The sequence below is a fragment of the Theobroma cacao genome, chromosome 4 (assembly GCF_000208745.1).
Source record: "Theobroma cacao cultivar B97-61/B2 chromosome 4, Criollo_cocoa_genome_V2, whole genome shotgun sequence".
Classification (NCBI taxonomy): domain Eukaryota; kingdom Viridiplantae; phylum Streptophyta; class Magnoliopsida; order Malvales; family Malvaceae; genus Theobroma; species Theobroma cacao.
Window position 1 is genome coordinate 28,219,907 of NC_030853.1, and position 22,936 is coordinate 28,242,842.

Genomic DNA, 22,936 nt, shown 5'->3' on the forward strand with positions numbered 1-22,936 from the left:
AATAGATGTAAAAAAAGTTTAACTTGCAAATAAGTCAAGTAATAATATCAATACAATCAAAATGCAACAATCACATTCTATAATTTTCTCTTACAATACCAGAACACTACACTGAAGCTTCTTAATCCATTATGAAAAGTTATAAATGAGGTCTAATAAGACATCAATTTTAAAAAGGAACAAATAATATTGGAGTTATATTTTGTAAAAGTCTCTTAATTTAGTCAGATAGATATATAATTTTGAAATATAAAAATATTATTAATTTATATATCAAGAGAGACTTATATATTTTTTTTAATTGTATTATCTTATAAATTTGATGAATTATTAATTTATTACGTTAATTTCAAATCGAGACCGATTAAAAATATTGTTTGATCAAAATTATTAATTTATTGAGATTTTACTGTAATTTAATATTAAAGACGTGATCCCTTCTTGAGTTTAACGAGAACATGAATGCATTTGCTAGTCTAAAAGGATTAATCCAAGCCATGGCCAAACCTTGTTGCACATTGTCTTGGAGAACGTTAGTACTTAAACCCTCTCAAGTACAAATATATGAAGAATCACAACAACTAGCCACACTGGGCTCTGCTTCATTCTCTGTTATATATTAATGGGTTTAGATGATGTTAGGGAAGCTAATCACCCAACCAAAATTTTATTAATGGGTTGTTCCATGTATGACATAACTGGAGGGTTTTAATAGAATAGAACCTTTAAATTTGTGCACCCCTTAATCATATTAATGGGTTTAGTCTAATATTATATTGATTTTGTTTGATTTATTTATTGATTTCTTCTGTCGATATACTATTTGATATATATTAAAAATTATTTAGTAAAAATATTCTATTTTCATCCATACACTATTAAACTTGCACCAGAAAATGCAATATACTATTAAAATTACACTAAAACCAAAAGGAAACCCATAAATACGAAGCCCCCAATATAACACAGAGGTAAATTCGACTATTTTTTCATTATTTTATTAGTTTGTTAAGCCCAATGTTAACTAACCATGGGCCACTAATCGAGCCCAATTCTTTTATTCTTTAGTCCCAACAGTCCAATAGCAGCTAAAACAGAGCCAACCCTGTTTTGCTCCGCGTTGTATGAGGAGCTTCTCCGCCGTCGTTGTAGGCGGCGCTAGCACCACCACTCATCACGCCGACCACCACTGATGAGGACGTTTTGTTCATGGTTTCAACTTTTGTAAAGGTACCAGAAAATCCTTTTTTCCCTATTGCTGACTATTCTACATTTCAGTAAAATATTTGTGTTACAATTATCTTCTTTTAATCTAAAATAGACTCCATAGGCATATAAAATTTTGGGTATTTCAAATTTTGTTTAGTTTTTCTCTTTAGTTTCGTTTAAGGGTATTTCTCTTTTTCTTTTTTTTTTCATATTCTAATATGTATGAATTTATATCAATTTTGAGGGGCTTTTTTTTTTTTAGTTTCAAGTTGTTGTTTTTGTGATTAATTTAAGTTGTTTAACGTCCTGTGCTCAGGTGCAATTGAAGTGTTTGCTTATATTTTTCAAAGAGAAATGATTAAGAAGCCAAAGCTAAAATCGTTACATGTTCTAGTTATTTTTCTACATCTGATGTCTTTTTTATTTTCTTTCTAAGAGAAATTTTAAAATTTCAAGCTACCCCTTTTCTTTCATGTAATGCTAGAATAAAACTTTAATTGAAGGGGCTTTGATTTTTGTGCATTGGTTTGTCTATGGCAGCATGAAGAAGAAGTTTGTTTTTCTCGTCTTTGTGAATATTATTGATATAAACCAAACTGTTACCGGTTACTTTACTTCCAAACCAGGAAATATTGATCTTGTTCTGATTTCTCAGTTCCAATTGTTCATTTTCCAAGGTGTTTCATCACTTGCCAATATAAAATTTGGCATCTTGATATCTATTGGTTATCAGTATAAGCAAAAGGCTATTCAAAACAAGGTTTCATTGTTATCTATACTTTTGATTACTTATGGAGAACATTGCAGCTGTCTAGGAATACAAGTGGAAAACTACTGGACATAATGGTGGTTTTGTTTTTCTTATATATTTGATTTTGTTTTCACATTTGCAGGATCTAGCCACCCAGCTGAAAACTGCTTGTGCACTGTGTACAACTCGTATACTTTACAACGATCAGTTTCATCTCCGTTACCCTGCAGGATGAAGATGTATGTGCTTCCCTTCATGTTGTTTAGTTTGTTGCTTTAAATTAAATGCTTTAGCTTCTTTGGTCAATTTGTTGGGGACTTTCTTTCATTTTTTTTCTTATTCATTTGCCTTGAGGTTTCTCTTAAAAAGTGTAAGAAGGTGGAGTCTTTTGCAGAAAAGAAGCTAATGCTGGTGCGCTTACCAATTTTGAAGTACTTGACTTTCTACGATCTAGAGGGGCTTCAAAGGATCCTACAAGAGTTATTGTTCCAATAGCACCATCTGAATTCAAGGTTTATTTTTTATACTGATCTTTTTACCTATATATGTTCCTATGGTATTGAAGAAGTGAAAATGTATTTGTTGCTCAGTTGTCTTGGTATGTTCTAGGTCTATGATTATTTGGTGGAGAGTGCCGCTTGCAATCAAACAAAAGAACACATCAATGACTTCTTGGAAAGGTGTAAAAATTATAAACTTGCAAAAGCTGAGGTTCTCAATATCATCAATCTGAGACCATCTGCTTTAGTTGAAATCGACCCGGTAAAACTCTTCTGTTCAATGTTTCTATTTTAGTAATATTCCTTGAGCACCGTCAATCATATACTGTCATCCATGATCATTCCTGTTTTTTATTGCTATGGTGCATTTATTAAATAGCCAATTTGATTTGGTGAAGAAGGGTCTTTCTTTGACACTTGCATTGCTGAATTTTATTTGTTTTCCCAGATAATTGAGCAGTCTGAGAAGCGTTTTGGAAAACAACTAGAAGAGTTGGTTAATTTGGTGGTGGAGGTGTTGCCAGAGCCTCCTACACAAAAGAATGCTGAACAAGGGAACAGTGAGGATAAAGAAGAAACTATAGACAGGAAAGACATGGATGAGGGTGAAAGGGAAACTACAAATGGTGATGAGGATCAAGCAGAACAAACTGAAGATGGTGAGAAAATGGAGGATAGTTAAATCCCTCTATGCAGGGATAATTCCAATAGCAATCCTGCTCCTGGATATATAAACAGGGGAAAACCGGTTTGCTGATCTTATGAACTTCAGTTAATGCATTTGGAAACCTCATTCTTGTATAGTTGACAAGTTCATCAGAAGTAGGTTGCTATAGGCTTTAATCATGGCATGAGATTATTATTATTTTTTTCCTATGAATCAAGTGAGGTGTACAACTGAAATTCTAGTACTATACCCTGTTATTTTCGTGGGCGCTCAAGGCAAACCATTCAATTTGTGGCTCAACCTAAATCAGGCTTTAGCGTGAACCTGCCCCTAAACAAGGATTGAAAGGGGAATCCAATTAGGAAACCCTTATTAAGGACATAATAATAATTGCATAAGATTGAAATGTTTGTACTTTGAGATGAGGGTGTGAACGAGGATGTTGGATTTCAGAAAAAAGAGCACTCGTAGATAATTCAACCATCTAGTCCACCAGCATCCCCAACCATTCTGGTCAAATCAAACATCACTTCCAAATGTCAATTCTCTCTCTCTCTTTGCCCTGAAAATTGCCCACAGTTGGTGAAGGTGGTGACTGATGACTGGTGAACAAGATGGGCAAACCTGACCAACACTCTCCTTTGGGATTTGAATATATTTTGGAGCCACCAAAGGCCCTGCCCCTCCCCCCACCACTCCACCTTCTCTCTTCTTTTTGTCAAGCTGTCTCACCGAATCCAGAAAAATAACTCACTACTTTTTCCTTATGAATATTGTGAATTACAAAAAACCCCTAATAGTCTTACTTAAGCACTTACTAATAATTTTAAAGGAAGAAATTCTACCTTATTGTAATAACTAAGAATTGATTCATCGATCTCAGATTTTAAGTTATCTTATACTCGAATACCATGATTCCAAATTGACGTTATAACTTATCCGTATTTGTATTTTGTTTCGAGTTAAAAATTATATATTTTAAAGAATTAAGATAGTAATACTGGAATTTTATAGAAGTGATTTTGTAATAAAAAATAAAAATAGAGAGAATTTATTGTAAAAAAAAAAAGATTGCAGTATTAATTTATGAAAAGATAAATATGTCAGGTCTGGTGAAAGGACAGTTGAACAAGACATAATAAAGAAATTGGGAGAGGAATTCTCTGACTACATCTACAAATAATCGTCCCTCTTTGATTGATATAAAGGTTCGTAGCGAGTAGGGACCCTTTAACAGCGAAGGCTGTGCCCTTCTTTTACTATTTTTCTTTTTTTTTTTGGCTTTTTAACAGGCCTTTTTTTGCTTTTTGAAATTCCCTTCTTTTCTCATACCTTATTTTAGATAAACAACACTGCCACATGGAAGCAAACAGATATGTATGTTCCAATTCCAATCCTATAAGAAAAACACAAGGAAGCCAACCCCCTCGTGTGTCTACAGTCTACTGAATTTATTACGTGAGCTCTCACTGTTTCCCCCTCTCCAGCAATAAACTGCTGACTTCTTTTTTCTCCTTCCATGGATTGTTGAAGGAGTGGAGAATACAACTATTTTTCCATCATAATGATGAGAAAGGAAAGCTTATTCCTGCTTCCTATCAATTGGAAGCAAAGAGAAAATAGTGTTCATGCATCTGTTTGAGATAAATATAAGCCTAACATTGTTGAAACTACATTGATTTGCATCAGAACAACAATAATGGAAGAGAGGCGGAGGAGGGGGGGTGGGGTCCTGGGGATAAGGTTTTTTTTTCTCAAGAATGTACCTCAAACATATGAAAAAAACTGATGTACTAACATTAAATTCAAAATCTAATCGAAAGACTTTGAAATGAGCTTAGAAAGCAAACTTGTTCCCTCGTTAGCAAACATTCCACATGCTATGGATTTTTCTTTTCCCTCAAGTTAACATCAGCCTGGGAGTAAATATATGAGCAAAACCGAGAGAAACTCACTCTTTGCACACAACTTCTGACCAAAGACTGTTGACTCGTAATGAATTATCATAAATTTTTCCATGATTCAATGGTGATGATACAAAGAAATGATCTGAATTCGAAAATAAGATTATTTAATTTGGAAGAGTTTTCCGTAAAATTCAAGACAATGATAACATAAACTCATTTGACTTTGTCTTGATGATCACCACTTCCCAACACAAGGCACATTCCTGCTGTCCATTTGCACTCTTCCTGAGCAGCAAAATCGAGCTAATGGTCTTAACTTACGAAACATGTCTCCCAAACTCAAGTAAAAAAAGGTTACTGTAGTAAAGACATACGACAACTTGACAAGTAGACCAGAAGCATTAAAACTACCCTAATGGCCCTAAACGAAGGTAGAGGGAATTCGAGGGATTCAGTGAGGGTAGCTGTGGGGAAATAGAAATAATAAAAGAGACCCTTTGAGAGCAGGGTACAATGAATGCTGTACGTATCCTTCAAACAGCGAAAGAGATTATGGATAGAGAGGGAAGGGAAAGGGGAAGAAAGAGAGAAAGAAGAGAAGAAAATGTGTGTGTAGTATTAGAAGAAAGGAAACAAACAACCAACCAACCAACCAACCAGGTTTGCAGATGAGAAAGCGAAACAAACAAGATGTCCCCATCATTGTTCGCCTTTGCTGCTCTATCTCTGTAGGTTCCAATTCTATTCAGAATAGAAAATAATGGAACCCCATCTTATTGATCATTCACATGCACTTTTTCTTCCCTATCTACTCTTTCTTTGAATTAAGAACATTGCTGAGATGATTGTTACTGTTCAACTAACAAAACTTGAAAACACATCCCCCCATTTTCCGAACTTGAACTTCCCCCATCTCACTGGCTTCCTCTAGCATTTTACTCTTAAAATTCTTGATATTATTTCAGCATGATGGATCCTACAGCATTGAGTATTATATCGAACCAGAACTAAATAGACCCATTATGATTTTTGTTTTCAGTTCCTCATTCAAATACCTAGAGATAGAGATGTCACAGGATACTTTTTAGGTGAAAGTATTTTTTATGTACAATCCATTGAATTTTCAATAAAATAATGTTATATAGAAGATGGCGCATGCAATTTTGCCACGTTGTGTGTACTTGTTAATTAACTCTTAACTCTACTAAATCCTACTTCAAATGATACTTAAGGACAGAGTACCGCAATATCGATATTTGGCCCCAAAAGATATTTCGTCATAATAAAATATGGTAAAAATAACAAAGATGGGGCTGAACTAAATAGAGCTAAATCTGGGTACATACGGCTTCATATCAGATGTAAACCATCATGACAATTGACAGTACTAAAAAAACCTGTTAACTGACGATATGTAGCTTGAAACAGATCTCATATTCAGTGTCAGTATCAATTACTGCAATTTAAAGCTAACAATAAGTGCTCAAAAAAAAGTAAGAAGAACAATATGCATGATACTACAAGTTAACATTACACTCGCAACTTCTGTTTCTCATAAAACATAATCTTAATTACAGTCTTTAACTCCCAATCTGTCTCATACAAACTTGCTTTAATGCAAGTGAAAAAGGAAAAAGATCATACGCAAAAGAGAGAGCAGCTGAAGAAGAACTAAAGAAAAGAAAAGAGAGAGATCTCTCTTGGTAATCTCACCTACAAATAACTTACATTCCCAAAGCTTTCCTGTCTCTCACAGGAAACGCAAAATCATTATATAAACATAGAAAGAACCAACAGTGTAAGTTACCAAAATAGCAATAATATATAGTAAGTACTAATAAAAATTTTTTTTTTCTTCTTTTTTGAAAAAGGTCTTAGAATTTTAATGTGTTTGCTTTGTTCTCTTCTTTTCCTTTTAGGGCATAAAAAGCTTGTTGCCACACTTGCAACGCCAAGCTTCAGGATAGTACTCAAGTGGCATACTAAACCCTGGTTGAATCGGCACGTGAACCGGTTTACAAGGTGAGCAACTTCCACACTTGGATCTACAAGAAGGTGGTGATGAACCAGGGCCACCGAGTCGTTTCTGAGCCAAGAACCAGTCCAACACCCCTGACCCACTTCTCTTCTTACTACCCTCTCTCTCCTGGAACCCGCTGCCTGCACAAAGAAACACAAAACCGCACTGAGTTAAGACCGAGTCGAACGGTTACATATACATATATTCAAGGTCGAAAGTCCTAAGAACAAAATGGAATTAATTTAAGTTACCGAGTTGAGAAAGAGTGATGACTGAAGCAGAAGCAAATAAGAGAAAGGTGAAGGCAACGACGGTGTGGTGGTGGCGGTGGCAGGATACGCCCATGCCGAGGAAGAGCTGGCGGAGGGGAGGTTACAAAACTCAGCTCAAAGAGTTAAGGACTCAGGGAGGAAGAAGATTGTTTTCTTTTGAGAAAGGGAAGGGGAGTTGCTATTATTGAAGGGTTTTTTTTTTCCCTTCTTTTCTTCTGTTGCGTGAGAGTCCAAGTCAAAGACACAAATACACAAGGAAGATTATAAGAGAGAAGGGATATCTTTTTGTTTTATTGTTTGGCCAAATGGGTGTGGCTGGGGTCTACCAGTACCCTGAATGATTGTGATGGTGTTTTCTACTGTGCCTTTATAGTGGGTGACTTATTACCATTGTACGTTAAAAAACCCAAACATTAGATGGTAACTAAAAGCACATTACCACTATACTTTTACTTCATAATGTCAGCTATTTTCTCGTTGATACTTTTCGACTTGCTAAATTTTGCCAAAATCGTAAACTGTGTGCTAGTTGGATCCATTACTATATAAGCTCTTCCTATACATTACGATCCATATATACATATATATATATATATATATTATTTAATATTTATTATTAAATTAAATACTCGAATGCTAGATAAAAAAATTTTATAATGTGATACCTTATGATTTGTTGGATCTAGAATTGATAAGAGTAGAGTTAAGAGAGCCTGGGATTGCAAGCTTTCAAATGGTACCAGTATGCTATGGTACTTGTGAAGAAAATTTTTACGGATCGATGGTAATAGAGTGTTTCACATTGAGAGCCTCAGGCTGGCTCCAGCTCTAGATCCTTTTGGGTTATGTTCATAACTATGCACCAAAAAGTGAAAAGGTTTCTGTTCACGTGCAAGTTGATGTGACAGATATTCATCATGTTTCGGTTTGTGAATAGCACCTTAGTCCTTACGCTCTCTATGAAAATTTCTACTTGTATTTGTACTCTTATATATTGTTCACAAACATTTATTTTGACAAAGAAAATGTCAACAAGTTATGAAAATCCTACCCTAGTTTCAGTCAAAATCCAATGGTTTGCAACATTGGGCCCTTAACCTGTTGGAGATTAAAGAATGGAAATACTTGATTGAATACAATGATCCTTTTTTAAGGTAAACTTTTTGGCAAGTTTCAAGTTGGATATTTTACCATTGGACCTACCTTTCCCAGGTTCGATTGAATCCCTAAACTTAACAAAAATAGCACCCTCATTTCAATTATCACCGGGATAATTATGGGAATATTGGTACCTGTATAGCCATAATAATTGTGGAGAAAGAAAACAGAGGAGAGGCTTAAAACGTAAATTTCCCAAAAAAAGTGGGTGTTGAGTTGGATGGAAGCAGCAGGCAGCAGGCAGCAGGCAGCAGGCACCCGTGTGGTTGCGTACGTGTGTGAGAGACTAGGGGCCTCTGATCTGTCCCCGTACGGGATGAACATCTGAGTCAAGCCCCTTAGCCTTAAGCCACCATTATTTAACTCCCTTCCTTTTAGAAGCCCTTCTCATGGTGAGTCTTAGTGGTACTCTTATCACCCTATTAAATTTGAGGTGGGAACCCAAGGCCAAAAACCAAAAAAATGTTGTTGACAGAGACGGATAAAGAGGGGAAGCATCAAATTCAAAGAGATCAAGCGAATAAATCACAATAAATTTTTGTTTTTTGTTTGTGACAAAATATTAGTAGGGTCTTGGCTCACCAAATAAAATGGTCAAATTTGATAATAAATGGTGTTTAATTTCTAATTTCATCTATCTCGATGTTAATGTTTGAATATACGATTTTTGTAAGATGTGACGTACGTAAGATTATTATGATACGAGTATTATTTGTATCCATATATTATTTTTGTAACATGTGAAATATGTATTCTTAGGATGAGATAGTTACAAGGGGAGAAGGTTTAATAAATGAACATGACCCTTTTTGTAAGTGAGGACCTGGACCTACTGCTGCCTGCCACTGGGGTTTGGTCAGTGATCCTTGGGTTTGGTTTGGGTGGGGTTGAGACTTACAGAAGCATTTAAGGCAAAATTGAGTAGGGTGGCTCAGGGCTCTTGATCGGTTGGCTAGGGTCATTATTTTTCTGGTTCGGGTCCCATTAGGTAACCCATCGACATTTCATGATGCTACTTCTCAGTCTAACTGTAAACGCTATAATTCCTTGTGGAGTCTATACTCTATCCGATCATTTTAGGTCTCTGTGGTAAGTTTATTTTAGTTTATATATATATATATATATATATAGTCTACACNTATACTATGCAATTACTAACGAACATAAGGAACTAAAATGATATAAAAATGATGGTATCTATAAGATAATTAGTTCATAATATCATATCCATTAGATTAAATTAAAAAAATAATATAATAATTAAATAAAAACGTGTAACTTATAAGTTAATAAATTTTACACAATAAAGCAACCCTTTTAACATTAATCATTTAATTAAAACTTTTGGTACTTTTCTTGTCAGAAAGAGTTTGCCTAATAGACCTATTAGATTGTCTGACATCATGAACAATACTTATAATGCACTTATTTTGAAAACATAGTCCTATATTCTTCCTTTTTTTTTTTTTGTCTTCTTTTACACTATGCTGTGAAAATGATAGTAGTAATTCAAAATAGGACAGGGAAAATGAAAGAAGATATTAACAAAGCAATAAAGAAGTATTGGACTGTTTGGAGGATTTGAATTGAATATCCAAACTTTCTAGTTTTTCCAATTTCTACTGTTTGGTTGAGGGTAAATACTGTGAGAGCATGATCATGGAATATGACTTATGAGACAAATAGGGAAAGCAAGTGGGCCTATTGAAGGACCAAAAGGCCAAGCCATGAACCCTTGATAGGGCCTTTGAAGATTCTAGCATGAGAAGGGCCATGTTTTGAACAGTGTCCCTACAAGAGGGACAGTCATGCCAGACAGCTACCATTACTTCCAAGCTTCAGCACTATATACATTCATTGGGTGTAGAAACTAGAAAGGGACACTTCATAAAACTGGGCCCTTTTTGTGATACTAAATTATGATAAATTAGAAAAAAAAAAAAACACACCAAAGAGATCTGCAGAAACCTGTTTGGTCCTTACCATGGAAGCTTTCAGTAGTGAAGTTATTTTTTACAACTTTTCTCTCTAGATATTTTATAATTTTTTAAACAAATTTTCATTTTGATTTTTTTAAAATTAGTAGTTTGTGAATAATTTATATTCTCACAAGATGATAAAATATAAAATTTATCCAATAAAATTAAAAAAAAAACTCCTAAATTTGAACAAAAGTGACTAATTTTGATAATTTTATTAGACAAAATTAATAACTTAATTTTTATGAAAACAAAAAATATCTACAAAAACATTAGTTGAACAAATTTATAAAAATATCATAAAAAAAGTTTAAATCAGAGACGAAGATGAATTTTCTTTTTTTTTTTTCAATTTTTTGGGTCAAATGCTAAGGAAAATACCGAAACGCCCACAAGAGAGAGAAAGAAAACCCCACTTTCCCTATTGGTAAATTAAACTTTTACCTATTTCTGAACAGAAAAAAAAAAAGGAGGGATAATGCTCAAAAGAAAAAAACATGAAAAAGGTTACAGCAACTTTTAATATTCATACCTTTTGGTGCTGACAAACTCGAATAGTCGAATTAGTAGTCAAAAGTCATTCTGGGCTGGAACTTGAGCAGACAAAGGAACAATAATTTACTTCCTTGGCCAATTTATTAAAATAATATATATTTTCAATTCAATTATCTGATCCCTTGCCACGTGTTTGAATAACATAGGTTGTTGCTAATTTTTCCTTCTAATAATTCCATTAAAATAATAAAAAAAGAGCTTAATGTTACTAGCCAAAAGGTTCACCTAAATTAAGAACATCTATAAGTATTGTTAACTTGTGTACCAACATTTAATTGAGCGCCTAACCACAAAAGAAAATATTAAAATAAAGTTATAATATTTATCATTTATTAACCTTAAACCAAAGTAAAGGCAAGAAAGAATTATCCGTTCTAATTTTAAAAGTAATAAAAAAATTGAACAGGGAGAATCTAAGGACAAAGATACCTTAATTTCCTCGCTACAATGACATATTAACACTTGTCAACAGGAACGTGAGATAGTTTTCAACTCCCATTAACGTTCGCCACGTCTCTCCTAAAATGGCAGAACCGCAATTTCTGACATGATTAAGCCCACATTTACTCTCCCTAAAATCTCATTATTACCACATAATAACAACAAACCCCCAGCTTACGTGGCAGCCTAGGGTGCTTCGCAGCTCCTCAAAATCACCCCCCACCCCCGAAAAAAAGAAAATAAAAAATAAAAAACAAAGTCCCCCCATCCCACCCCAGCCTTCTCCCATAAGATTGCTTAATGCCGCGGCCTCTCTTTTAGTAGACAAAATTGGGCCTTCTAAGTACTTGTATTTACTAGCGCTGCCACTGTGGTGGGTTTCCGGCGACGGATAGATGGAGGCGGGGGTAGCGACGACGACGACAACGACGGAGTCGTTTAGGTCGATACTTGATAAACCCCTCAGCCAACTAACAGAAGAAGACATTTCTCAGCTCACTCGGGAAGATTGTCGAAAATTCCTCAAGGAAAAAGGTTCTTTAGATTTTTGGGTTTTCCTTTTTCATTTTTGTTTTCCACTTTTGCCCTTTCATGGTCTCCGTATTTTCTTAACTGTATCCAGAATCCCGGGAAACATGGAGAGATAGGAAAAATATGTAATAATAAAAAAGAAATTATATTGACACGTGGCGTAACAGGAATGCGGAGGCCGTCGTGGAACAAATCGCAGGCGATCCAGCAAGTAATTTCACTCAAGGCGTTGTTGGAGAGCAACGAAGATTCCGGCGCCGGAGCTATCCGGAAGATCCTCGTTTCTCCACCATCACCGTCAGTGCCTCCGCAAAATGCAGCGGCGCGTGTCAGTTCACGGTCCTTTTTGCTTCATTTTATTATTTAGAGAACTAGAGTAATAATTTTGGAATGCTCTGTTTAGGTGGCTTCCAATTCATGTGATTCAGTAAAAGAAGCGGTTGTCGGAGAAGAAGGAAGCCCGTATCGGCGAAAAGATCCTCCTTTGAAACCTTCTCCGGTGGGGGAGATAAATTGCCTTGGCGGTGACACGGATAACAAGAATCTCTCTCCTAGGTTTATTTTTTTCCCTTACTAGTAATTTTTTAAAGTTAATGTTGTGTTAGTGTATTTTGCATTCAGGGTTTTATCCGATTCCCTTGGTCGATCTAAAGTTTTACTTGATTTTTGGAGTCCTTTTAACTTTTTACAAAGCAATGCAATTCAATAATTGGGCTTTCAGAAGGGATGATATGGATGGGCTCTCTATATATTTCTTCCAATTTACAATAGTTCATGTTTTATGTGAAATTCTGTCATGCTATTGCCTTTTTCTTCCATTGATTTAGGTGGACTCTAGAATGTTAGTGTTGAGAGCATACCATAACACTGGTAATATAGTCAAGGCTAACAGTTAACAACTTGAATGTGTGATTTTTGTATGTGCAGATAGGCTGCATGATGTTCAAGTTAGATAGGGTGATGTATAATTGTATGCTTTTGTTTGTATCCTTGACTTTAAGTTCTCAATGGGATTATTCATAACTGTTTGACAGAAGTCCATGTGAATCAAATGAGTTGGGTGGGCAAATGACAATTTTCTACTGTGGAAAGGTCAATGTGTATGATGGAGTACCACTTGATAAGGTAATGAGGCTTCTTCTTTCTGTGGATACCTGGAGAACAATGATAGCATGTTGGCCTTCCAATGCATCCAAATATGGGTTTGCAGGCACGGGCAATCATGCATCTGGCAGCGACTCCTATTGATTTTCCTCAGGACAATCAATGTAGTGGAAATGCAGCCCTTAGGTCCTTTATGTGCCATGTCCAAGCAGTCGGTGACAAAAATGGCCTTGTTGCTTCTACTGCCTTGAACTCTCATACCATGCAAACAGGTTAGGTTTGCAAGGATAAATGAACTGTTTTGTTTGGCTACTGTCAGGAAGGAAATTATTGTGTTTGAAAAGGTTATCTAAGCTACACTTGAACAGTAGCTACATTTTTAGTTAATGGAAAAGAAAAATCAGGAAATGGTTGTTTCTGATGTTTGGAGCAGAATAACATGACTGGGTTTGTGCTTGAAACATATCTATTTGTTATCTAAATAGAAGGAAACTAACTTTCGCCATGTTTATTGGTGGCAGTTACACTTTATGTAGCTGTGTATCTTCTTTTGAATTGGATACGTGCATCTCATGCGTTAGTTCAGTTGCAGTTGTAGAACCAAAATAGAGCTAGGTGCAGTTTAAACATTTTAGGTCTTCTACTATTCATAATTAATCATTTGACAGTATTGGCATGAAAGTCTTGCTTCCAATAATATTGCATGGTTGACAATGTTTTTAAAATCTTATTGCTGGATATAGTAGCTTGGTGATAGTCTAGTGACAGTGATTGCAATTAACTTTGCAGAGAAGTTGACAGAATATCAGCATCAGTTTAGGGAAAAAGGAAATATCGCTCGTGACGCTGGTATGATATTTGTTTCTCCTTTTCCATTTATTGTTCTTGTACAGTGTTCTATAATGTGCAAATGTTAACGTAACTCTTGTTTGGTGAAGTGATGATTCTATACATAAGTAACTTGAATAAAAGGAAAAGAGTTTTGAATTTCAGTGGCTTTATTCTCCAGCCGAAATGCTAGATTTAGCTAAGCAGGCAGAACCCTTTATCATGATGATCATTAATTTAACTGTGGAGAGATCCCTAAGGAGATCATGCATAGGGGTTTGTCTACCAAAAACCATACCCATCATCTGAGCTATAGAGTTGGTTATAGATAAAGTCTAAAGCGAATTCCTGACCATAGATTATTATGGAACCTCATGCTACTAATTATAGGTAAAGCAAATGTGGAGCAATATCGCTATTTGTGCAACACAAAAAAGCAAGTGCTTGATCATATTAGTTATCATAGCTAAATGAGATGCTCTTGAAAAGCATATCTGAATGGTTCCTGAAAGGACATTCATGATAACTTATTGACGACTGGGGAACTAAAAATCTTTTCTGCTTGATAACATATGATAATTCATGGCTCTTTATATGCTTTCTTAACAATTGATGGTTGGTCTTAAGATGTAGATGGGCAGGTGAACAGAAAAGTATCATTGCAGAGATATCGTGAAAAGCGAAAAGACAGGTATCTATTGTAATGTATACCACTAATCTCGACTTACTACAACACCTTCAAAGCACTAAACATTTCCAATTTTAAATTTCTTGTCGGTCTATTCTTTTATTAGGGGAAGATTTTTTAAGGGCAGGAAGAATACAGGACAAGCTTCCTCTAGCTTGGAGATGTACCTGAACCATCAGATAAGAACTCACAACTCAAATGGACAATCAAGCCGGAGCAGCACGGGTTCTCCACCACAGTCTGGATTGCCACATGCATTTTGTAGCTCAGCTGACAACCAAGCAAAACTTGTGAATCTTTCTGTAGATCTCAATGACAAAAGTAAGCTATCAAATATCTTCTTTACATTTTTTATGATGTAAATATGCTTTTTGGTTGGTATTCACAACGAGTAGTTCAGGATACTTGATCATGTATTGGGTAAATTCTGGTTCTAGTAAGAAATGTGGTGGAAGGATGCATATATACTGATATACATAATTGCTGAGGAACTGTTTTGGCAATCTTTGTGTGCATAGATTGTCAGATATGTGAGGAACAATCTAATAATTTTGCAAGTACTAAATTCTGTTAGATATTTAGTTGACAACTGCCTATAATATTGTTAACTATATGAAATAGTTCATTCTGGAGTTTTACTTGCATAATGTTTGTACCAAGTGAACCTAATTCAACATAGTTACCCATTGGTCGTCCGTATCATCCAAAGTCAACCTTGTAAGTATGCATGGGTGGAATCTTATTTGTGGTGTGATTTCCATGCAGGTGTTCAAGAACACTGAATTTAATGTGCTTTATACGTCAGAATATATGTGGACTTAAGGAAAGAGATATGATCTTTAGGTGCATTACCATAGCAGACATAGAAGGGAAGAAAAATTAACCTGAGAGCCTTCTACATTGCTGCCTAATATATGATTTGGCTTTGTAAGGGGTTGAGATTCTCACACGGAGAATCCTCTTTTGAATGGTACGAGTTTTCACAATCCTCTGATCAATTTTGTACCTTGTGAAGCTTAGGACCATCTTCGGGAACAACTTGTTTCGGATGTTCGGATCTCTTTGGCTTGAGTTATAGAGCCACTTGTAGCGGCAGCGCTTTTCTTCGTTATATGTAAATTTTTTGACTTACCTTTGGCTATATGCTAATAGCTAAAGCTTATTGTACCACTTGAACTAGCTCTATTTCCTATTAACCACTGTCATCATATCTATATCGTGCTTGTTACTTTCAATTTCAGATTCCGACTCAATTTGGGTTATCGTGAGTGCTGACATGATTCCTTGGAGATAAGCTTTAAGACAGATTTTCTTTCCCAGTTCATATATTTAATTTTCCCATAAAATTTAAAAAAGAAGGCAATTTCTCTAAAATCCCATTCATAATTTTAGACCAGAAAGTTGAGAAAAAAAAAATACCGGGGAAAGGGTTTCAATTGACGCCAAAAACGATATTATTCGGATTGCAGAGGCAAGCACCACAAAAACAACAAGAGAAAACCAAACCCCACACGTGGCAAACCTGCAATTAATCAGAACCAAAAGTCTAACACGACAGAAATCTCCACATCGTTAAATACGAAACTAGAACTCACTCAACTTCAACGTTGAATCCGAGTCACTGAGTTCCAACACCGAATCATCATCATCATCATCCATGGCTATCGAGGTAGGTTTCTTCAATGCCAATTACATCTCTAACCTCAATCAAAATTAGAGCTTTTGCAATAACCTTGAAAGTATGAGTTAACTGATATTGGTTTTTCTTTAAATGGAAAAACCAGGCTTGGTTTATGGATGAAAGCAATGAAGACCAAAGGTTACCTCATCAACGCAAACCCAACGAGCCTGTTTCGTTGGACCACTTGGCTGGTCAGTTCCATTTCTCTCTCTGCTCTTAGGTTTTCTGCTTTTTTTTTTTAGGTTAATGAAAATGATGTTCATAAATGGCAGAGTTGGGAGTGCTGTATTGGCATTTGAACCCTAAGGTTTACGAGAATGATGTGGAATTGAAGAAGATTAGAGAAGCCAGAGGTTACAATTACATGGTACTTTTGTTTAATTTTTAACTTGTGTTTTTACTTTTAAGATTAAAGTCACTGCTAACATTCTGTTTAAGTTCTCTGCCCAATCAGCTTTTTCTATCTATGCTTTGTCTGGTCGTTTATGGTACTTTAGTGTGCTTTAATAGAAGCCTTTTCTTGTTTTTCTGATTGGAGAAAGTGAGATTCGAATTCGGCTCTTTGAGCAATAGAATAGTTGCACCTATCATTGAGCTTATACTTGGCATATTCAAAAGTGTAGCAGCTTTTTGTTTTTTTTTGGCATCTTAGTATTGATTGATAACATCCACTAGACCAGGAGTCAATACATACATATCCTTCAAGTAAAAATGAAATTTTGACTTTTTAGATAAGGAAAGCAAACAAGCGAGAAGTAGTTAAAGTTGTGAATATATGAGTTACTTCATCGAGAATTTTTCGAGTTCTGAAAATAGGATCTAGTGTGACCATAGGTAGTCTATCAGCTAAAGCAGAACATAAGTTACTAAGTAATTTCTAGGTATAAGAACCTTCATTTGAATAGGTCATTGTTGTATGTATAGGATATGCTTGATTTACGCCCAGAGAATGTTGCTAACTTTGAGGAGAAGCTGAGGAACTTTTATACTGAGCACATACATGCTGATGAAGAGATACGCTACTGCTTGGAAGGCAGTGCATACTTTGATGTTAGGGACAAGGAGGACCGCTGGATTCGAATTTGGATCAAAGCAGGTGATCTCATTATATTGCCTGCTGGAATCTATCACAGGTTCACTCTTGACACCAGCAATTATGTCAGGGTAAGGAAATCTGCAGCTTCTCATGCTTTAGAATGAAATTTATTAGTGAATGTGGATATTGAGGAGCTGTGCTTGATCGATTTGTGTGTTTCAATGTGCAGTTGATGAGGTTGTTTGTGGGAGAACCAGTGTGGACAGCACATAATCGGCCACAGGAGGATCACCCAGCAAGGAAAGAGTACGTTAAAAGTTTGACTGAGAGAGTTGGGGTGCCACTTGCAGCTCATTAGAGCTATTGAGTACTAGAGTTTATGCTGTTATGTCTCTGCTTTTATTGTCTGTATACGTTAGCTGATATGCATAGTTTGGTAAGTTTCTCATATACAAAACGTAGTAAAACCTTATATAGCTGTATATCAAACATCAAACTTCATCTAATAATGTATCGACTATTGATGTACTTCTTATTATGATTCGAACGTGTAACTACCTGCTGTGTCTTCATTTTATTGTTCTGCTTCTCTTAAAGTGAATTGGCATGAGAACGAGACACGACCCTTGGTACAGAGGATGGATGTTACAACCTTATTACCTTATCTCTGATTAGTTGATTTACGAATGGCACCACGTCTAGCGCGGTTAGAAATCAATCGTGAGGGTAATGCGAAGCAGAGGGGGGTCGTAATTATGTTAAGAGATTTTCTAATATGATGTAATGCCTGCTATGATTCATCATTTCATCTTTGTTGGGAAATGAAGATTGGTGCTTCTCGTCTGCATCTTCTCCCAAGTGAAAATTTTGGTCATACAGATTTGGTTTGTTAGTTAGTCTCCGAAAATGAGGTCTGAGGCATTATTGAAATCTTTTTTGCATTCCCTTGGACACATTCAAAACAGGTGGAGCAGAACTGAGGAACATAGAATTCTTACAGTTGACCCACTTCTGTAAGATTTTCACTGGAGATAAAAGCTGACTTCCCTTCTTGAACCGGGAAAACCAACTTCATCGCTGCTTGGTTTACAGGCAAAAACATCATAACACGTTGACCGGAAACTAGGAAACCAGGTAAATAAGCATCAATAAGCCGGCGTGGGATGGGAAGGATGACCCGAGCGCCTATGTAAGCCTTGACTCGCGTAATGGAATTGTCAAGTACGCAGACGGACCAGTCACCACCTTCCCCGTCTAAATGACCATAAAGCCCCTCTCGCGCTTCCAAAGAGATTCAATTAACCTGGACATACCGCACGCCCCAACAAATTTAAGGGCATAGTGGTCTTTCCATATTTACTATTGGGCATTTTTTAAACCCGTCCTCAGATTCTCCTTCTCCTCCTTGTGGCGTTACCTTAAGGCGTTTTGGAAGAACAGAGATATTTTTTTATTCCTTTGACAGGAACTAAAAAAGGAGCTGAGAAACATGGGTGCTTCCGATAAGGTAATCTGTTTGTTTCATAGGAAAAAACTGTGTCTTTCATCACTAATTTTCCCGAGAAATTTTTGCTATGATCAGTGTTTGTATGTATCTGTTTATGAGGATAGTGTTATGTTAACCGTTTGGGATTCGATTTTAGTGTTTCTTTGTTCAGAAGCTGATGAATTTGAGGTTTTTCTTTTTTTTTAAATATGGTGAACTGAAAGAGGGATTTTTGTTTAAAAAGAAAAAGCCATGGAATTGAAAAAACTAGTATTAACTTTTTAGAAGCTGTTGGCATGACTTGGACATTGAAGTTTTATTGGATATCTATAGTATTTTGCTCCTTTTGATTGGTGGGCTCAATTTGGATTTGGTTGTTAAAAATACTTTGGTCTTATTTTAATAATGATTTTTATCTTCATGTTCTGTTGACATTGACGCTTGTAGATATATTGCCTTAATCTTTTACTTTAAAGATTACGAAAAGCCAATTTTCTGGGTCATGTTTGAAGAAATGAATTAAGGATAATCAAGTTCTCCAATTGAGGGTTTGATGGATAGGCTTGTTCTGTTGTGTCTTAAAATTTTCTTAATGTTTGCTTACACTGCATTGTTGTAAGGACTAGATGTGATATTGAACATGCTAAACCTTGCTGGCTTCATTCATTCTGCTGTCTTCCCATTCTTGTTTATGATGTGCTGCTGTGTGGAGTCAGGAATGAGTTCTTGGTGAAAGGTGCCTAAAAATAGTTAACATTGATTATTGGTTTTCTTTGGTTGAATGTGCTGTATATGATATTCTTCATTTCCGAGAAAGATTGAAAAAAAATGAGGTTGAGGTTGCCTGTTGTGTCTCTAACTTTTGAGTTCTGTAGGATTTGAGGGAGGAAGTGATTCAAGCATGGTACATGGATGATAGTGATGCAGATCAGAGGCTTCCCCATCACCGTGAACCTAAGGAATTTGTATCTTTGGATCAACTTGCTGGTAACGATCTTAAATAAGAAGTAATTGTCATTAGATGACCAAAAGATTTTAGACATTGTACTCATTGTATGCAGTCATGTTTATGTTGCAGTACTTGGAGTACTCAGTTGGAGATTGGATGCTGATAACTATGAAACTGATGAGGAATTGAAGAAAATTCGTGATGATCGTGGTTACTCCTACATGGTCTGTACCGTAATTTTGTTTTTTTTCCCCTTTAATTCCAATGCAAACAAATGAATCATATGTGGCCTTAAGCCTTGTACAAAGAGTTTTTTAAATGCTCATAAGTAAGGTTTGTTATCCATCAAAAGATTATTATTTTCCAGTTGTTTTATTCTGTACTGATACCATTGGATCATTTACCATTAGGACTATAGTAGATTCAAAAAAAGGACTTATTAGTTTTTCTTCTATTTTCTTTCTCTGTGTCACATAAGCAGTTTTGGTTCTGTACGGATACCATTATTTTCCCCTTTGATTCCAATGCAAACAAATTAATCATTTTTGGCCTAAAGCCTTATATAAAGAGTTTTTCAAATGCTCATAACTAAGGTTTGTTAACCATCAAAGATTATTATTTTCCATCAGTTTTGTTCTGTACTGATACCATTGGATCATGACTTAGTAGTTTTTCTTCCATGTTCTTTCTCTGTGTCACATGAGCTGTTTTGGTTTAATGCTTCCAGTTTCTATATACTTCCTCAAAGTAACGTTTAATCAGATTGTACTACATGTTTGCATTGACAAGATACTCTTTTTCTTCAGGACTTCTGTGAGGTTTGCCCAGAGAAGCTGCCAAATTATGAAGAGAAGATAAAAAATTTCTTTGAAGAACATCTTCATACTGATGAGGAGATTCGTTACTGTGTGGCAGGAAGCGGTAAGATCTTTTGCTAACCTTTTGGTTTAAATGGTAGTCACATTTCTTACTAATTTCTGGCTGTCTAATGTCCGCTTCCTGGTGAAGGTTATTTTGATGTCAGGGATCACAATGATCAATGGATTCGTGTGTGGGTGAAGAAAGGAGGCATGATTGTGCTACCTGCTGGGATTTATCATCGCTTTACACTTGATACAGACAACTATATTAAGGTACAAACTAGTCCTCCTTCCCCTGTCTATTCTCCCATAAAGTGGACTTCCGTTGAACACATTGTTATAGGGGGTTCTCCTCATTCTTGTAATTTGACTTTCATTTTATGAATGAGTGTGAATGTTTGCTACTTAGACAAGGATGACTATTCAAACATTATTAAACTTCTGCCACCACTTCCACCTCATCAATTGCACAACTGGCTCTTGTTTTCTTTGCCTGAATGATGATTGTCAATGTGGGTGTCCTTGTTTAATCAGATCAATGGATGTGAGAGGTTGATTTTATTTTTGGAAGGATGGTTGCTTTCTTCTACCCGCCTCATTAACTACTGCAAAAGTTCTTTTTTGTCTTCCATCATGCTTCTGTTTATTTGCATGGGCTCAATGTTGTCTATGGAACTTTGTTATAGTATTTCTAGCATGACTTTGAATCTTAAGAGATTTTTAAAGATATTTACAAATACTTCTCTAGTATGAATTCTAAGCCAAGAGATTTCCTCACAAATTTATTCACGCAGGCAATGCGGCTCTTTGTTGGTGATCCAGTATGGACTCCTTACAATCGTCCTCATGATCATCTTCCTGCAAGGTATGCTTCTTTCTTCTAATGCGATGGAAATCTCTACATTGTCTGCATGTTGCTGGCGAAAAGCATTTGAGGGGCTTATTCTTAAACATTTGATTTCTGTTGCAGGAAGGAGTATATTGAAAACTTTTTGCAGAAGGAAGGTGGTGGTCAAGCTGTTGATGCCGCAGCATGAAATTAGCATTTGCCTCTGTATTGGGTCTTCAAAACTACTATAAATAGGAAACCCTGGAATTGGTTGTACCAAACAAGTGTAGGCTTGTGTGCTTGTACTGCGTGGTTATGTGTGGGTCATTTTACTTACCTGTATGGCTTGTTATATGTAGCTTGCTACATTACTATTCCATACCAAGAACTGGCATGTTATTTGCTACAGTCTCGTAATGATCAAGTACATTGTACATTGCTGGTTGTGTTTTCTGCCTCAAAATGTTTGGGTCTTGAATAAGTTGTCAACTTCTCTCCTCTAAACATGCTTTGGTCTAAATCTAGATTTACCATTGCCCATTATGTTTAGCATGTGGTTTGTGTATGAAACAAGCTATAAATCTTGAAATTGTTTACCATTTGGCCATATAAATCTTGAATGCAGGACCCTCTTGAGAGGCGTTATGTGCGAACCATGCGCGGGGGAAGATGAGGAGACCTCGATTTTCTTTGTAGTTAGCCTGTGTTATGTACCATACTAGCACGTCGTACACAATACTGCTGACTTCTGTTCATTTGAGAGAGGAGTGCGGCATCTTAATGCCTTCAATAATTCATTGCAATAATTCATAAGCTAATAACCAACCAGACAGGTAAAAAAGTCCCAAAGCTAAAAACAAATTGAACACCAACAACTCCTTTTAACCTCTCAACTTGCCTTCGGAAATTCTTGTCAGATTTGCCTCTGTCGGGTATATTCGGATAAGTTCTACACTAATCTTCATTAAGCTGTTGCTCGTACTATTTATTTATTGCCACAGGCCCCTCCCTTATCGAGTGTAATTGTCTCTGGCTATCGTGTCTGCTTGGAACACTGCCACTTGTGTCTCTGTAGAGTTGAATGAAAGAAGCGAAGTGAATCTTTCATCACGTCGGCTGTTGTCTGACGCTAAGGGCCACGTGCCCCATACCTTTTGATGCCACTTTTGCCTTTTTCCTTGTTTAGGGAATTAGGGTCAAGGACAATGAACCCCAACTTCATAAATATCTTAACTAAACAATTTGTTAATTAAACCCCTTGTTTAGGTTCATAGAGTTCAATTTTTGTACTGTATCAATATACAGCAAATATTCATTAGTGTTACTCAAGTATAACAGTCATTATCACTCTCTTTCTTAGTAATTGACCTTGCAAGAGGTATATTGCTTCAATTCTTGTTGTTCTAATATTAATACTTAAAAAGAGAAGATTCAACAGGTTAAGCATTGGATTAAGACGGAAAAACAGGGTGAGAAGGTAAAAAG

The 22,936-nt window shown here is 35.9% G+C and overlaps 5 protein-coding genes across 6 annotated transcripts; 4 read left to right on the forward strand and 1 right to left on the reverse strand.

The window, feature by feature from the left end:
• On the forward strand, positions 1,075-3,374 carry LOC18603050 (DNA-directed RNA polymerase III subunit RPC9). The gene is made up of 5 exons (XM_018118810.1): positions 1,075-1,230; positions 2,103-2,199; positions 2,355-2,472; positions 2,570-2,722; positions 2,909-3,374. The coding sequence occupies exons 2-5, from the start codon at positions 2,192-2,194 to the stop codon at positions 3,140-3,142; spliced, it is 513 nt and encodes a 170-aa protein (XP_017974299.1). The 5' UTR covers positions 1,075-1,230; positions 2,103-2,191; the 3' UTR covers positions 3,143-3,374.
• Positions 6,543-7,568, reverse strand: LOC18603051 (EPIDERMAL PATTERNING FACTOR-like protein 5). The gene is made up of 2 exons (XM_007034797.2): positions 7,306-7,568; positions 6,543-7,194 (listed from the first exon to the last, which is right to left on the reverse strand). The coding sequence occupies exons 1-2, from the start codon at positions 7,397-7,399 to the stop codon at positions 6,950-6,952; spliced, it is 339 nt and encodes a 112-aa protein (XP_007034859.2). The 5' UTR covers positions 7,400-7,568; the 3' UTR covers positions 6,543-6,949.
• LOC18603052 (protein TIFY 4B) lies at positions 11,695-15,872 on the forward strand. 2 transcript variants are annotated; one of them, XM_018119549.1, is made up of 9 exons: positions 11,695-11,993; positions 12,158-12,318; positions 12,394-12,545; positions 13,025-13,115; positions 13,201-13,366; positions 13,884-13,943; positions 14,550-14,613; positions 14,717-14,931; positions 15,376-15,872. In XM_018119549.1, the coding sequence occupies exons 1-9, from the start codon at positions 11,855-11,857 to the stop codon at positions 15,390-15,392; spliced, it is 1,065 nt and encodes a 354-aa protein (XP_017975038.1). In that variant the 5' UTR covers positions 11,695-11,854; the 3' UTR covers positions 15,393-15,872. The 2 variants fall into 2 exon arrangements, with proteins under 2 accessions (XP_017975038.1, XP_007034861.1); XM_007034799.2 differs by having other exon boundaries at positions 14,556-14,613.
• On the forward strand, positions 16,040-17,899 carry LOC18603053 (1,2-dihydroxy-3-keto-5-methylthiopentene dioxygenase 1). The gene is made up of 5 exons (XM_007034800.2): positions 16,040-16,279; positions 16,395-16,482; positions 16,564-16,658; positions 17,216-17,455; positions 17,557-17,899. Exons 1-5 carry the CDS (start codon positions 16,268-16,270, stop codon positions 17,683-17,685), a joined length of 564 nt encoding a protein of 187 aa, XP_007034862.2. The 5' UTR covers positions 16,040-16,267; the 3' UTR covers positions 17,686-17,899.
• Positions 18,670-21,914, forward strand: LOC18603054 (1,2-dihydroxy-3-keto-5-methylthiopentene dioxygenase 2). Its single transcript, XM_018119550.1, has 7 exons — positions 18,670-18,834; positions 19,689-19,800; positions 19,892-19,986; positions 20,569-20,683; positions 20,771-20,895; positions 21,417-21,487; positions 21,593-21,914. Exons 1-7 carry the CDS (start codon positions 18,817-18,819, stop codon positions 21,657-21,659), a joined length of 603 nt encoding a protein of 200 aa, XP_017975039.1. The 5' UTR covers positions 18,670-18,816; the 3' UTR covers positions 21,660-21,914.